This window comes from Rousettus aegyptiacus, unplaced genomic scaffold (assembly GCF_014176215.1).
Source record: "Rousettus aegyptiacus isolate mRouAeg1 unplaced genomic scaffold, mRouAeg1.p scaffold_m13_p_8, whole genome shotgun sequence".
NCBI lineage: Eukaryota > Metazoa > Chordata > Mammalia > Chiroptera > Pteropodidae > Rousettus > Rousettus aegyptiacus.
In genome coordinates this window covers 94,211,722-94,229,284 of record NW_023416311.1, presented here as the reverse complement: position 1 = coordinate 94,229,284, position 17,563 = coordinate 94,211,722, and the positions used below count along the sequence as shown (strand labels likewise).

The window sequence follows — 17,563 nt, the reverse complement described above, 5'->3', positions numbered from 1 at the left end:
ACCTTTAATTTCCCCTTTTATGATATAGGCAGAGACAAAGACATTTTTTCTATTATGAGAACAACAGTGCAAGACTAATAAATGGCAACTCACATTCTGTCTCATTTTTGGCATCATATTAAGGGTGATGGAGACTACAGTAAAGTAGAAAGTATGAGAACAGTTGTGACTTAGCTATTAATTATTGCCATAAGGTTGTTATCTCAAGGTCATCAGGATTTTAATGTTCTAAAATGTCTTTAATGTTGGTTTTTAAATGTTGGTTCAGATTTTAAAATGCCATGTATACCAAATAAAACACCCATGAACTTGGACTGTGGGCAGCTGGTATGTAGCCTCTGCTTTAATGGTCAACATTTTCAGAATTAAACTTTTCACCATTTCATACTCTGTTCTAGCCTCACTTTTAGCTTCAAACTAGGATACCAATAACTTCCAAGGGAAATCATATCTCTAAAGCAAATTTTTATAGCACTCAGGTTTTACTAGACAAATGTGTTCATTACAAAATCTAAGAAGTATGCTTCTTAAACAGCACTGCTGAACTATCCATTATGTCAGGTAAGTAATGCTTTTTAGGTCATCCAATTCAGGATTTTAGGAGAAGTACAGAACAATATTTCCATGTAATTTAGGCCTTGGGAGAAAATAAATTAAAATACCTTCAAGGCTCTGGGAAACCACATTCATACCAGTTTTGAATAGTTTACTGTCATTACTAGATGTTTAAAAGTTAAATAAAGGGATTGTTCACCAATTCACATTCAATGCCTATACTTCCTGGCACGTGGTAGGTACTTAGTAAATATTTGCTTATCAGAGGAAAAAAACTACATAGTCTAGGTATAGAGAATTTCCAATGTACCACAATGGCAGAAATTTCATAAAGAATGTGACTAACAGATTTTCATACATTTAAAAAAATTTGTACATAAATAACAGCAAAAACTGTTTAGAAGTAATGCATTAATAATGGCTTAATAGCTACAACATTAAGAAGTGTCTTTATGAATCAACAATATCTAAGTAAGAACAGGCAATTTAAAATGAAAGAAATATAAGTGGTCAGGCATGAAATTAAAACTCAGTTTGCCAGTCATACAAACAAAAATGGCTTTCATGTTTCACTCTTTTTTATTTGTAGAGATTTTAATAAGGTACAGCAGTGGTTCTCAAAGTGTGGTCCAGGGACCTCAGATGGTACCTGAGACCCCTTCTGGGGATCCATGACATCAAAATTACTTCCATGGTATTAATTGTCCATTCTCTTTCTCTTATTATGAGCATACAGTGGAGATCGAGGCAAAATGTGGTTATAACATATTGAACACAGAAGCAGATATGTGAACTATGGTGCTTTCTCTTAAGCCAGACATTAAAGAAATTTGCAAAAATGTTAAAATGGTGTTATTCTTACAGAAAGTTAAAAGTTAATTTTTAGCATGTTGTATCTATTAAATGTATTATATTTAACTATATTTTAAGTTAAAATGTTATTTTAAAATGAATTAAAAATATTTAAACTTCTCAGTTTTAATTTCTAATACAGTAAATCTTGACAGTTATAACCTACATAAACAAAAGCTCTTAAAAGTTTTCAAAATGGAAATCAAACATTTCCATTTTGGGCATTTTATTATTAGCAACTAATCATGATTTATAGCCTCAAGGATGGCCCATGTAATCATAATAGGAAAATACTGGAAACAACTTACATATCTAACAACATGGAACTAAAGAATATTTTACCTCTGCACAAGAGAATAAATACTATGCTACCATGAAAAAAAAAATTCTGGCTTAATTTTAAGATATGTAAATGAAAAAAAGTGGGTTATAAAATACGTGTACATTATGCTTCTGTTCATATTTTTTGGAATTATGTTATAAAACTGGTATGCAAATACGCACTGGAGCAGCATTTGTGACAGCAGTATCTATGACAGCCCCAAAGCAGAAATAACACAAATGTTCATCAACTGATGAATGAACAAAATGTGGTACATCTATAATAGAATATTATTCAGCCATAAAAAGGAATAAAGTACTGATAAATACAATAACATGCATGAACCTTGAAAACATGCCAAGTGAAAGTATCCAGACACAAAAGACCACATATTGCATGATTTCATTTATATGAAATCTCCTGAATAGCCAAATCTACAGAGATATAAAGTATATTAATAGTTGCCTTGTGGTAGAGGAAAGGGTTGGAGAAAAAATAGGCAATGATTGCTAATGGGTTCATGGTTTCTTTTAGGGGTGATGAAAATGTTCTAAAATTGATTATGGTGATGACTGCACAACTCTATTACTGGGAATTGTACAATTTGAAGATCTGTCAGTTATTATCAATAAAACTGAACATATCTCTGGAAATTATGTTTTCTCATTTCTCTTTCCTTATAGCCTGTAAAGTTTCTAAAATGAAGTTTCTTTTTATAAAAACACACTAAGATGGCTAGAATCTACCAAATCTTATACTTGGGATATTTTTATCATGTAACCAAATGTTCTATTTTGCTGTTTTAAACTGAGGCATTTATTTATATTACTATTTCTCTCTATATTAATTAACAAATATAAAACAGTACTTAACTACATAATACCTAATCCCAAAGCCATGATCAAATACCAGAACAGCCAATAACTTAATTTAATGCATTTCTTTTCTAGACCTGGGGTCTTCTGAAAAGCAAACATTAAAACTACATTTAATAAATCTAGACTGCTTTGAATAGGAGTTGTATACTTATAATAGCTAATATTTTTAGAAAGGCTGAACCACTTACTATTACGTTGCTAAAAGTTAAAGATATTACCTCATTTCCATTCTCCAGCGTTCTTCTTCTTCTCGTCTTCGCCAATACTCTTCTTTTTGCATTTGTTTCCTCATTTTCTCTTCTTGAATCTTTCTTGCTCGAATGCTGGGCTTTACTTCCACTTGCAAATCTGGATTGACTTTTTTCTGTTGACAAGACATTTAAAAAAACTAGTACTCCTGCCAAAAATCTACACATTTTTAAAATCATACAATCATGGACGTGGTTCCATAGTGAAGCAGTTAGCACGTCTACTTTACACGCAGAAAATCCTTGGTTTGTGCCCCCGTGGAGCCATGGTCTGTAGATCATAGACTAGGAAGACCAGGTGCTATAGACATAAATAATAATAAAAACAAAACAACCACCCCCCCAAAAAACCAAAACTGACAAAATAAAATCATACAATCATGCATTTCTTTTATCATAGAGGCTTTTAGTTACAAATTTCCTATTAATAAGAGTAAAATCAGCATGTAAGTTGAATCAGAGAGAAATTCAGAATACAGTAATAAACATCCTTTTCACCCTATCCCTCAAATTCTTAATTTTCCAAGTTTAAAATTAAATACTTAGCATGTATAAAGTACATAACACTGGCAGACAGAAGAGATCCCCAGGAAACTAATGGATACTTAATTTTACTGTATTTTTTTGGTAAACAGATGATTCTAAATGAGATTTAAAAGTTTCTTTTCATAGAAAGGTACTGCTCTGTAACAGACTCAATTTTTACCACCTCTGAGTTTATAAAAGAAAACATGAATCTAGTGCATTAGCCCAGCCTTATTAGCACAATATTTAGAACACTTGAAATGTTTTCAATGAAGAATTTCTTCATCTCAAAATTCATTTTAGTTGGAATTCTACCAAGATAAAGTAAGTGAATGGAGACCTGACACTTCTTTACATGATTATTTGACCTAAGGAATGTTACAGTTTTGTTTTGCTACAGTCACTGAAATTGATGAACTATGATTATAGTCTTACTCAAGCACGACAAACTAATCAGCAAAAACCAAACACCTGAATCTAAACGAGACATGACATGTTCATCTTAGAGCGGGAGTTTATGGATTCAGTGAATTATGTTTAGATGCTTTGTTTTGCATCAAGAATGCTCCAAGTTGTTTTTTAAAAAAGAAAAGAAGATAGTTGAAATTTTTACTCACTTTATATTGAAGTCTGTGTCTTCGCCCTTTTAAGTGCATCTCTTTAGCATTGGGATCATTAAAGCTGCACTCACATAATTTACAATGGAATCGAATTACTTTTCCTTCATCATTTCGCACCTTGGTGTGAAAAAAAAATCCAAAAATAATTGTAATGTTATGAGTTGATAATTTCATTCATACACCCTCCCAGATTCTGATAAAAAAAAAAAAAATGCTGTACAAAATCAAAAGTTTGAAGTGAGGAAAAAAGAGGCAATGTCTATAATTTTTTAAAATATCATTTATAGAAACAAACTGCTAGAATTTTTAACTGCTGTGTGCAAGATGTATGTATTTGCTTTTGCAATTAACTTTAATTGTAATGCTTCTGTCTATAGGTAAACATTTAAATGCAATTAGATACATTAAATTCTCTAACAAATAGTTACTGAATACTAGGTACTGTTGTTGGAGATGAAGATAAAGATAATTAGATTTTATATATCTAACCAAAGAAAACTAATGGCATTTTTTTTTCTAACTGCACAATCAGGAATGCAAGTTTAGACTAGAATGTTATTAAGAAGTCTATGAAATATATTAAGTTCAAATTGTCTGTACAAGCTTTAAAGAATGGCTCTGAATGCAAAAATCTGAAGTTTAGGATTATTTATTTAAACAGTATCATTGGGGATTAAGTTGTTCTGGCTGTGTACATTTCTTGGATAACCTAATCTTCCTCTTTTAAGAACTATAATTTTAAATTAAAATTGTATGTGAACTATTTATAAACTACATAACCCAGTTTTCCACCTTGTAAATAAAGAACATGACCTAATAAAACAGGAATCATTTTCTAATCAGCTTAAGAAACCAAATAAAAACAATCTTTTAAATCAGCAACCTTAATTTTACACATGAAATTGATTGTTCAGAAAGAGAAATATGGCTATCAAGATTTTTGTTGCTCACAATTTTACTTTTTACGTTCAGGATAGTTGAAAGATACAAGAATGACTATCAAACAAATGTAAGTTACTTTACACCACAGTGTTGATGTTAATATGGAGATAAGTTAAAAAAAAAATGTGTTATCAGTTAGGCAAGCTTAAAGAGCATGCTTTTTAAAAACCTTTAAAGCAATTCCTTTGATTTTCCTTCATAAGTAAACTAAATCTAAAATATAATTGAATACAATTTAATCTTAATGTAAAACATGCTTTCAACAAAGTGGCACTTTTACTCTTTATCTAACCTCACAGCAAAGGTATTATCAAATCAATACCTCTTCCACATAATCATGGCCCACTGGCTGCACATCACTCTGCAAAGCAGCAAGAGATGCAGGTGTGACTGGTTCTGACACTGTGTCTGACTTTACTTCTGGAATCTGTACAGAAGTGACAGGAGTGCTTTTAACACATTCGGTTCCTTTTAAATCTTCTGTTTTATTTCCTGTTGATTGCAGCTTATTACCACCTAGAAAAACATTAAAAATTATAGGAATTTTAACTTTCTTTTTGTATGAGTGTATAACCTAATACGGCAAAAACTTCAGATCAAGTTCTTATTTTTTCTATCAACAGTTAAACTCCGGCTTGACATACAATAGATTAGAAATGTGAAGAATCACATAGACCACATGGCTTTTTAATCTAATTAATGAATACATCTTTCCTTTCTCTACCATCCTACACCCAATGATCCTTTCAATCGCCACATGCCTCTCTTAACAAGTGAATGTCAAGTACCTGAAAAGGTAGGGTCTAAGTGTAATTCATTTGTATTCCTAATTCTTTCAATTTCAAGAAACTGTCCTACATTCTGGTAATGTAATAAGACACTGTAGTGTAATTCGTTTGTATTTCTAGTTCTTTCAATTTCAAGAAACTGTCCTACATTCTGGTAATATAATAAGACAGTGGAGCTGTCTTCAAGGTGCCAACAAGTAATTATAATACAATGTGATAAGCACAACGTAATAAGTATGAACAGAATATTATGGAAATGTAAAGCAAAGGAGCCACTACCCTTTAACTTTATCCAGTTAGGAAAGGCTTTACCAAGGGTGTAACCCTTGAGTTGGGCTTTGAAAGAAGAGTAATGAATATGAACTGGCCAAGGAGAGAGAGTGCTGCTGTCTAAACACGAAGGATAGTATGTACAAAAAAAACAACAACAACAACATGCATTTAAGACTACAGTAAATTCAGGGAGACTCAGTAACTCAGTATGATTTATGAGGTGATGACATATGAGGCAGAGGGCATACTGTGAAAGAGCTTGGATGACATAACTAAGGAACAAAGTTTTTTCCTATATGCACAGGGAAGGTCACTGAATATTTTAAAAATCAGGACACTAACCCAATTTGATACTTATTTTCACAAAATGACTGACGAGTGTTGAGACTGGATGCAATAAGAGACAAAGCTCTGAGGAAGAGACTATGAAGGCCTAACAAGGCAGTGGCTAGGAAGAAATTTTTTTTTTTGGTAGAAATATTGTAGTGACAGAAACAAAAGGACTAGGTAGACAACTGGAGGCAATAAATAAGAAGAAATAGTGTCACAGTGAAGTTTCCTAAGTGAGAAAGCAATTTAATGAGATTATTTCATGGTAGTCTTGTTCTGAGATACTGAGTTAGAACGAAACACTGGTAGGCATCCACAAAGCTGGACAGATAGATAATGATGAGGAATACCTAAAATGTGGCTCTTGAACTCAGATGGGAGTTTTAAGTTTGCTCCAAAGATTTAAAGTAACTGCATGCATTGGAATGGAAGAGAACACTCATGAATACTGGGTGAGTAGAGTAAGACCAGAACAGAATAGAATCTTAAAATACCACCATTTAAATGAACATGAAGGCAAGTGATCCAATAAAGATAACCCGAGAAAGGGGTGAGTGGACAGATGAGAGAGACATTTCTCAAACTTTAAGGTGTAAGAGTCAATTGTGTCAAATGTTAGATAGACGAATAGGATGAAACTGAAAACTAGCCACTGGATTTGGCAATTAGGTCTTTAATGACTCTTGAAAGCAGTTTCAGAAAAGGGTAAGAGGAAATACTATAACAGACTGAGAAATAAATGGAAAGTACAGAGACAGTGAAAATAAGAATCAGGTGAGAAGCTTGAGAGGCTAATAGCAACGGAAAAGGGTCTTTCTTAAATTGAAGACTATGAAGACAAAGGTATACCTTCACGGCTGAAGGGAAGAAGGAAGAAACCACTAGAGGATTAAAAATTCAAAAAAGATTACAGATATGTGATCTGACAAAGTCCCAGAAAAGAAAGAAGGAGATGGGTACAAGAGCACAAGCAGAAGGGTTAGTCCTGGACTGGAAGAGAAATATCACTTTGCTGGAGTTAGGAGGAACATAAAGAATCTTTGGTACTTGCCCACAAAGTTTATTTTGGGTGTAGATGTCTTCTTAGCAGCCATATTTGTAGGCACTGCTGATACTTTAGTGTTGGATGTGCTATTAAGAGACGAGTTTCCTGGAGTTGTAAGACCTTTCACTGAAGATGTTGCAATTGATGAAGTATTCACAGTACAATTGCTTGCTGCAATGCTTGAAGGAGAGGCAGTTGGTTTTGAAGCAGACACAGCTGTTGAAGAAGTAGCTTGACTAACAACGTTTGGTTCTGTTGAAGGAATGGGTTTACCAAGTTTTGTGTGTAATTTAACCACCTACAAAATAAAAGCACATTCATCTGTCAGGAAACTCGAGTATAGATTTTTAAGTTTGCCTAAAAGACATTGTAAAATAGATAGATCTGAAGTAAATTTTCCTTTGTTCTATTTTTTCTTTCACATGTTTTCACACACAAAACTCATTACTCTCAAAATAATCTCTGTGAAGCAGATATATTCACATATTCCACCTAATACTAGGTGAGAAAACTAAGGCAGAGAGAAAGAGGAAATGACTTGGCCAAATGCATACTAACCTAAACTTAAACATGACAAAGGGAGGAAAATAATCACACAATAAATTTCCAATTGGTGGAATAAATAATCTAGTTCAATTTAAAGAAAGGTCTCCAGTCTTTCCCTCTTTTAAGCAATGACTATGTAATGTCACTTTTACGTATATTACCACATAAACAAGACTTATAATGCACTCAAAATTTTGAAGTTTTGGAGCCCCTATAACTTAACACCCCTCCCCACACACACGTCGCCACCCCAACTAAAAAAGTAAAAGAAAACAAAGTAAGACATAAGGGTGCGTGGGAAAAAAACACCTACTTTCTGATGCTTAGCACCACGAATGTGGGCAGCATATGCATCTGCTCCTGTACAAGACACATCGCAGAGCTCACAACGAAGCTGATTTTGAGTCCCACGAGTAGAGTTGCTGCTGCTGCTGGTATTTTGTGAGGCTTTCAATGCGGCTTCTTTCTTTTTATGTTTCTGTCCTTCTAAATGTTCTTTGTAAGTCTATTTCAAACAAAAGAATTTTGTTTTATTGATTTCCTATTTACATTTATTCAACACTCAAATCTCTAATACTCAATTTAAAAATGAGCACTAAACAATTTAAAAAGCAACTAACTAAACAAAAGCATGTGGGACTCCCTACATATGTGATGTTATCTGTGGTTCCCTTTACCCTGTTTACCAAGACTACATTTGTCTAATACTCTGACTTATAGTGGACTTTCATATATAGCCCTAATATCAATAAAGTAACAGCTTTTGGTTTCAAGAGTTTGCATCTTTACTGTTTATGTATGTTGGATAGAGAATAAGACAAAGTGATCATGCCATAAGGGAATTACTTAATTATAGGACTAAGATGAAGGAGGAAAATATATCTATAGCATGAGAAGGGAAAAAAAATTACTATATAACAAGACTTTTCACAAATATGTATGTTTATTCATAAAACCGACTTTTCTAACTCAGAATGCACTTCGACATTGAATTTCTTGCCACCCTAAATAAGTATCTATTTAAAATATACTAGCCAAAATTGTATATAATTGCAAGGAAAAATATTAGTTAATACTAGCCAACAAAAAAGTGAAATTATATATTAAAAATGATCTTGAATGTAGAAAATTGAAGGCAGAGTTATTAAAATGAGATAAGTTACTATGGACCAGTGGGTGGTTTGTTTTTCTTGAGTGGGGCCAAATACTCTCATATTTTTAAAAAATTAAGATTGGACATATAACTAGCACAAAATTATACATTCGTCATCCAATTTCAGAGCTGGAGAACTTTAGAGATTGCCCCCAAATAATCATTTTCTTATTTTTGAACAAGAAAAATCCTTTCTAGATATGATATTATGCACGAATAAGAAAAATTGCTCTGCTTTTTAAACAAAGAGGGAGACCTAAGACCCACTTGGTTCTTTTCTCCTTTTCTGTGGCAGCCCAAAGCGGCTCCATGAAGCAGTTTAAGCCTCAATTATTTAGGACAAGTACCAACTATAAAAGTGAGGAAACAAAAGCCCAAAGAAGTTAAGGTCTTTGACTTGCCCAAGGACCTTTACCCTGTTTACCAAGAATATATTTGTCTAACACTCTTACAATGGACTTTCATATACAGCCCTAATAGTAATAAAGTAACTGGACTGAACCTCAAATCTGAACCGAAATACTCTCTCTCCTTACATCTATACCTAGACTCTTAATTCACAATTTCAATATTTTTCTCTAAGGCTCACTAACCCCTTAAGGCACTGCCTCTGACTTGCAGAAGTACCCCTGCGCTGTTCTTGTGTAACCACCCAGACGCCCCAAATCAATGGTCAGCCTTATACATCTACTCATTCTAGAAATGCTGCTAACCTATCACCCTAGGGCAATGTTCTACCCTTCTATATGAATACTACATATTCAATAAATCCCTAGGTTATATTTGCCACTTATAGCAGCATCCTCTCTAAATGGCCATCAGGAAAACAAGATACACTCCTCAAATACTAAGACCAAAATTCTTGTTCCTTTTTATGTTTATTTCCAGTCATTGTAAATGTTCCCCCCTCCACTCTCCTCCAATCATGTAGTGACAATGGAACCATTTCCTATCACGCTCAAAAAAGGGACAAAAAAAGTTTTATGTAACTAACTTCATACAATAAAATACTCCCTAATTTGATGCAATTAATTCAGGGAATGCTGGTTAACTAAAAACACCCCCAAAATTCAGTATTAAAAAGTAGACAGAACTAATTTAGTAAATTAAAAAGAATATACACATATGGGGCAGGGGTGGAAGACAGCTAAAACTGGAAGAACTTACTAGAGAGCTGAAATCTGGTCTTTTCAAATAATATGCCTTTTATCTGCCAAACTATTTATCAAATTTTTATATAAAAACTAGATGCTCTTAAAAAAAGAAATAACAAAGCTGGGAAGAGAGTTGAACTCATTATAATAAACATACTTGTGCGCCTAAATCACTTATTTTAAGGTGTAGCAACTAAGAAAAAAGAAAAAGAAAAAAGAACAAAGATTCTACATGCTCAAGTTGATATTTTTGAAAAAGACACTTCCCTATGCTTTTCTTGCTCCCCAAATTCCTATTCTCTCATGGAGGTTATGAAGAAATAAGTAATATTCTATAAAGCATATACAAAAGTCAGTCTCATTAGAAATGTTATTCCAAAAATTAATTTAAAAAAACCTTAATTTTAAGTTTTTAAATTCCAGAAAGACAGTGCCTTCTGCTATTCATGTTTCAAAATATAACACATCTGACAAAGTCCTCTTATCATTAATGTAAGAGTGTAAACTGGATTATCTCTCTATGATCATTTTTTTTCAGCTGTAAAATTCTATTCATACCCCCAAAACGGACCTTGTAAAAAAGAGCTAAGGAAATCAATAAACTGTCTTTAAGTTGAAGAATTGTCTATAAAGATTTACAAAGCAAGTTTTGGGTGCTAAAGAAGAAATAAAAATTCAATCTTTCCTCCAAATCCCAATTAATTTGAATATAAAACCTTTAAGCTAAATTTGTTTTATCTAAAGAGCAAAGTATCATTCCTGAAAAAAAGTTTAATTCGTCCATTTTTCATTTATATTCATAATCAGTTTTACAGTTTTCTCTTAACAGAATTCTTATCTTTTTAAAAATAGCCATTTAGCAAAATATGTATGTTATAGCTAAAAGCCGACAGGAAAGAAAATGTAAAACTTTGTAGGCACAAGACTTAGAATATCAACCATACTTAACTATCAAAGTTAACCATTAAAGACTCGTGGTAAAACATACAACATAAGTACCTGTGGTCCAGCACAGCTGATCTTACAAACATCACAATAGTGAATCTGGGGTGGTTTGGGAGGCTGTTTTGGTTTCAGTTGTTTATTTTGGAATGGTGCTTTTTTAGTAAAGGTGGTCCCTGTCCAGGCAGCTGTTGCAGCAGCAGCAGCAGCAGCTGCTGCTGCCTGCTTCTGTTGCTGCTGCTGTTGTTGGTAGTAGGAGGATGCAGCTGAATACACCGCTGCTTCATAACCTGAATAAGATGTACCTTACAAATAAAATCAAACAAAGATTATGTTAAAAGGCAAAGTTAAATGATATAAATTTAAATTCAATAAATTCTGCTAAAAAAGGTAGGTTTACAAACATATTTACAAGTAATGTGTATCTCACAAAACCTAGAAAACATATTATTTATCTTTATTTTATACAAGTCAGTTAAGTATTTTACTTAACACATGCCAGATGTTATGGAGGTATAAAGAAAGTGTAAGATTTGGACTCTGTCTTCAAGAAGCTTATAGTTCATTTGGAAGGATATCATAGAATATTTGGTAAACTTAAGTGGCTACAGAATCTGTTATTATTTCCCCAGAATTCCTCTAAGTACAATTGTTAAGTGTTGAACTTAAGGAAGGGCCTGAACTAGGATACGAGAGAAAAAGATAGGAAACTCACGAAACTGAAATTTCACATGCTTAGCGGCTAAGAGGATAAAAGATAAGAAAGAGGAAAACAGACAAAAACGACACCAAGATTTAGAATTCCAGAGATTGACTCATGGGTTGTGCATCTGAAAAAAAGCAAGGAGCTGGTAGAAGTTGGTTTGGATAGGCAAGGTGAATAAAGCTTAGCAGAAGGCCTAAATATGGAGCTGGGGTTCAGATGAATATATAGGACAACAGATAAAAGGTTTTGGAATTAAGAACCAAATACGCTGGGTTTCAATTTCCAAAAGATGAAAAAGCACTATATTTCCTGGTTAAATGTACGGATTCTATTCATTTCCATTGTTTAAAGTCTCTAATGAACAAGCAAATTAAGCTAGGTACTAACATAATATGTACATGTTGTTTATGTTCAGTGATTAATAGACTTAGAGATCTATAGAACTTTTAAATTTGACAAAGGAGCTGATTTTATTTATAAGTATACCTCAAAACTAGAAAACTTTATCCCTTCTAAACTAAGGTTTCTAGAAATTTCATGGACTGTCTACCATATTCTAATAAGATTTCTTTTTTCCCTGACGTGGAAATGAGTGGGCAAAGAGTCATGCTAAGGATCGAGAGAGAGTCCTGGTTGCCAGGAGAGCAAAGAAGAACTAGTTAAGGAAAACTAAACTTTGGTCTCTCGAATGCAGACTGCTATATTGAAAAGTAAAGACTTATGACCCACTAACTTCAATGCATCTACACACAGAGGAAAGAAAACATGAATTGTAAAGGAGAGAGTTAAGAGCATGGGAAATCACAACTGCAGGCATCTGAAACTGAACATATCCAGGAGAGTAATTGGGCAACTTCTACAAAAAGCTTTCCTAGACTTTTATGGCAGATTATTAAATTATGTAAATTTTTATGAAGATACGAAGAAAGTGTGGTAAGAAAACACCTAAAAATCAAAGTAGGAAGAAGTAGATAAACATTCCAATAATAAACATATGTTCAGAGAAAAAGACAATTAGGAAACAACTAATATAAGTGGTTAAAAGAAAAACTACAGATCAATAAACTGTTTATTGGTCAATCCTGCCAATGTCCTCTATTACTGAAGAATGTGATAAAAGAACCAAGTCAGGCTCACAACCAAATGCTTTCAAATTTATAGACAGAAACATGTACAGTTTAAATTTTGCTCTTAAAACACCATAAAATTATCTAATTAAAAATAATAAAGCTATTTAGATATCATTACCATTTAGGACTATGAGTTTTATATGAAATATTTAAAACGAACATTTTCCAAATGACTAGCTGTTATGTACAAAAACTAAAAATGACACTTAGATATATTAAGAAAATAAAAGAAGGATAAGGCCAAAAGCATTCTACAATGCTGGATAACCAGAAATTTTTTTTTTTTTTTAAATGAGAATCTATAATATGGGAGGCAGTATTCCAAACACAGTGAAATCTTCTCAGAACAAAGCTTTCAGGCAGATATTACTAACCTTACTTTACAGATAAGAAAACTGAGGCTAAGAGTTTGTGAAGTCCTTTAAACAGTGAGTTATTTAAATCACAAAAATCACCAGGTTAAGCTTAATAGTGACAAAATAGTCTCCTTCATTTGCACACATGTAGTCTAAAACCAGTAAAAAAGCAAATTTAATTATAGCTTACTACTAAGTTTTTTAAATGTCAAAGCATGCACTGAAAGGCGGGCTAAAGATTTAAAGAACACGTTTAAATCTCCTATTACAACGAGCAAACATATGCTTGTAAAAGCATTATGGGAAAACATATATGATTGTGTATCTAATTTAAGTAAAAGTTCAATTTTTGAACACTAAAACAGTTTCACTTAAAAAGTACTTCTATTAAAAATGTTTCTCAATTATTAGTAAGGTACATAATTTTAACAGTAGAAATATAATTTTTAACTGTACATTATCAGAAATAAAAACGTCACTTCAGTAGTAAATCATGCTACAAGTAACTGTTTAGTATGTACCAATATTCTAGAACTCATTTTAATGATAAAAAGAATAGCTGATCTAAGTTGTAGCTGATATAAAATTGCAGACAGAGAACTCAAAAGCCCTAAAAATGATCTCTCAATGGTAATTTCGCACAGTGTATCACATATTCTTTAAAAAGTGCATACTCTTTGACCTAACAGTTCAAGATACAGGATTTTATCCTAGTGAAAAAAATTGGCAAATATACAAATTTTTACATACCAGGATTATTTTACCCAGTGTTGCTTCTAGTTTTTCCCTAATACGAAATAAGTGTCCCCAAAATAGAAACTGTAAAATACATTATATCTATACAATAAAATAGTGTACAGCCATTAAAAATATGTATATCTAAGCAGAGATCTTGGTTTCTAAATACTACTGCCATATATGAAACTAAAGATCCTTTATATAATGGCTAACTGTGAAGCTAGGGCAGGAAAATATCTAAGCATATCTGTAACATCTCAACTGTGCTAGAAAGGAAAGAAGTGTTCAAAGGATTAATGACACCAAGGCCAAGACTCAGGAGGTGGTTTGAAAAGGATCCCACTGGCCAAATTTGGGACAATGTGTACCTCAAAAAGAAAAAAAGTGAGAGTAATGAATCATACTACATTGAATAAAAAAGAACAAGTCCAGTAATACCAATGGGGGGGGGGGGGAGAAAATGGACACTCTAGAGAAAAATGCCTAAGAATTGACATAAAAGGATGATTCTGCAACCATCACTATAAAACTTGATTTGGTTAAGAGATTTTCAAAGGATCTAACATTATAGAGTCAAAGTCAATCTGTGGGTAACAGGCCCACAAATTACTTGGTTAATTACAAAGGGAAGAGGCTATCTTTACAAGGAAGAAGTCTGATAGTCACCACTTTAACCAGTAATTATACTTGAAATCATAAGTAAGGAATAACTGACATTATTTATTATGTGCTCCTGATATCATAAAAAAAAAGTTTGCTTAGTTTTATTGACTAAAAGCTACCATAATCTAAGCATAAAAAGAAATCAGATAAATCCAGATTGTGGGATATTCTACAATTGGCCTGAACTCTTAAACAATGTCAAGGTCATGAGAAGTTTAAAAAGAGGGGGGGGGGGATCATTCTACATTAAAGGAAACTGAAACTAACAAGACATGACAACCAAACACAATCAGTGATTCCTAATTGGATCCTGAATTTAAAATAAAGCACAAACACACAGAAAGCCCAGTCACAAAAAACACTTGTGGAAAACTGGAGGAATTTATTAGATAATATTCATGTTTGATTCCTTTTTATAATATTTGCATTGTGGCTATGTAGAAGAATGCCCTTAGGAAATAATGCTGAAAAATTCTCAGCAAGAAAACTCACCATGTTATTTGCAACTTTTACGTATTGTTGACCCATTTGAAAATACATTTTAAGAGGAGAAAGCAAATGCGACGAAATATTCATAACTGGTGAATCTAGGTAATGCTATATGGCATTTGTATTATTTTTTCAATTATTCTGTAGAATTAAAATTTTCTATAATAAAAAGTTGGAGGAAAACAATCGAAGGAATGATACTCTATGCTTAGTGACATGAAAGGACATTCACAATAAGAATAAAATAGTTTACATAATATTATGTATCAGGTAAATTTATTTTTGTAAAGAAACCATGATAATTCCATGGAAAAATGTATAGAAAAACATGCACTAAAATGTTAACAGCAGTTAGGGTCTAGGGGTAGATGTCCACTGATTTAACATTTTTCTCCATATTTTCTAGTTTTAAAATAGGAATGTACTATTTACGTAATAAAGCAGTACATAAAGGAAGGAATGCGATCATATTCCTTATTTGGAAGCTAATGTGGACATTTAGAAAAATGCATTCCACTCAGATTTCATTAAAATAATTCCATTACAGTCATAACTAGTTAATCAAATAAAGAGAGGCAGAAAAGTTGTATCTGGGCAATTCTGAACGACATATCTAGGAATAATAACATCTCCACACTCCAATTCATTTCCATGTGGCTGTGACAGTTAACTTACAAATCTGCTCCCATTGCTCCCTATCTTTAAGATCTCTTGATACCCTTTCTGCCTACAAGATAAAGATAGACAGCATAGCGGAGCCTATAAGGCTTTTTTTCCACACTGATATCTCCTGCCTCATCTGATATTTATTCCATATATCCTATATTCCAGACACAATGAACTCTTGTTTCCAAATACTCCATGCCTGCCTAATTCACCACTGTATCTCTACCACCTACCCAGCATAGCATCTGGTATAGGGTAAGAGATAAAAAAAAATCTCGAGAAATTAAAAAGTATTTTTTAATTCAGTAGCTGGGCTTCTAACACCCAAGCTACAACTAAGAATTGAGGGGTTCAGAACTGAAATTGACCATGTCACCTTAACTCCTCCATGGAACAAGATAATTAAGGAATAAGTAAAATGTTAAACAACAACAAACCACAAAGTAGTACAAGACTAAGTATCTACAAAAAAAATAAAAATACGATCATTTAAGGAAAATAAAACTACTCTATCCTCCTGAATGTGTTACATAACCATTACCTTACAGATGTTTACAAATGCTACTAGATATTTTCAAGATTACTTATTCCTGATAATAAATACAAAGAAACAGCTCTTTGAGGGCTAAAATAAACAATATAATTTGTCAATGGCAGTCCCCTGTTAACTTTGAGTTTTCAGATTCATTTAGAAAAGTCAGAAAAGAAATAGAATAAATACCAGTGGAATACTGTGTTATTTTCTCTAATTTCAATGCTAAGCCCAAGACTCATGACTAGCTTTCAAATACTCAAAGAGCATTTCGTGTTCTGCAAATCTCTCCAAAAATCCCAAACCACACAACTTAAGAGTATGATCCTTTTGTCACATTGTACACATATATTTATATTAAGGCCTATCAATTAATTCAATTCTTGCTTCTAGGAGTAAGATTATTCCACAAAAAATCAAGGTAGTTTCTAGTTAAGTTTTTTAAAAATTTCTTTATTCATTTAAACACTGTTTATCTGTCTTACCAGAATAAGTAACTGCCGTGGTACTGTAAGTAGCACTCTGGGTATAGGATGGCACCACAGTAGCTGCAGCTGCTACTGGCTGTACGGTGGAAGATACAGGATAAATGGAGAAAGTAGTGGTAGCTGGACTTGGCGTGGCTGGTTTTATGGCTGTCACTTGTCGAGTTTGCTGGGCTTGTGTATACTGAGTTGCACCTTGGCTATAACCTGCTTTGGGGGCTAAATTGGGAAAGAGACAACAGAAAATTAGAAGGGTGAACCATTTACAGTACTTACTTCACTGCGATGGTGTGGAACCAAGCCCACAATATCTCCAAGGTGTAATTATTAGGCCAATATCCTGGTTAACTAGAAAAAATAAGCATAAACATTAACTGTAAATCTGATGCTAGCAATTTCTTCTTGGCAAAAGGGGTAAAATTCTTATTACCAACCGAGCAAAATATAACATTTATATAAATTATTTTACTGTCTCATCCCAGATGCTATCCACATTATTTCTAAAATGGTATTTTGTAAATATTTACAACTGAAATACCAGTACTACTTTAAAATATTATTAATAAACAAAGTTTTTGGAGGAGTGTGTGCGTGTATTTAGGCTAGTCAAGCTATTTGAGTTACC

The 17,563-nt window shown here is 32.9% G+C and overlaps 1 protein-coding gene across 2 annotated transcripts in view; it reads right to left on the bottom strand.

The window, feature by feature from the left end:
• Positions 1 to 17,563, bottom strand: part of ZFR (zinc finger RNA binding protein) — a 67,768-nt gene that overhangs the window by 28,694 nt on the left and 21,511 nt on the right. For both annotated transcript variants that reach the window (XR_004952366.1, XM_016138278.2), the window contains exons 5-11: positions 16,939 to 17,157; positions 11,231 to 11,478; positions 8,238 to 8,429; positions 7,385 to 7,676; positions 5,265 to 5,458; positions 3,998 to 4,117; positions 2,826 to 2,971 (exon numbers count right to left, since the gene is read on the bottom strand). Coding sequence is in view for 1 of the 2 variants with exons in the window: in XM_016138278.2 (XP_015993764.1) it covers positions 2,826 to 2,971; positions 3,998 to 4,117; positions 5,265 to 5,458; positions 7,385 to 7,676; positions 8,238 to 8,429; positions 11,231 to 11,478; positions 16,939 to 17,157 (1,411 nt within the window). In the remaining variant the exon portion in view is untranslated. The remainder of the gene's footprint in view (positions 1 to 2,825; positions 2,972 to 3,997; positions 4,118 to 5,264; positions 5,459 to 7,384; positions 7,677 to 8,237; positions 8,430 to 11,230; positions 11,479 to 16,938; positions 17,158 to 17,563) is intronic.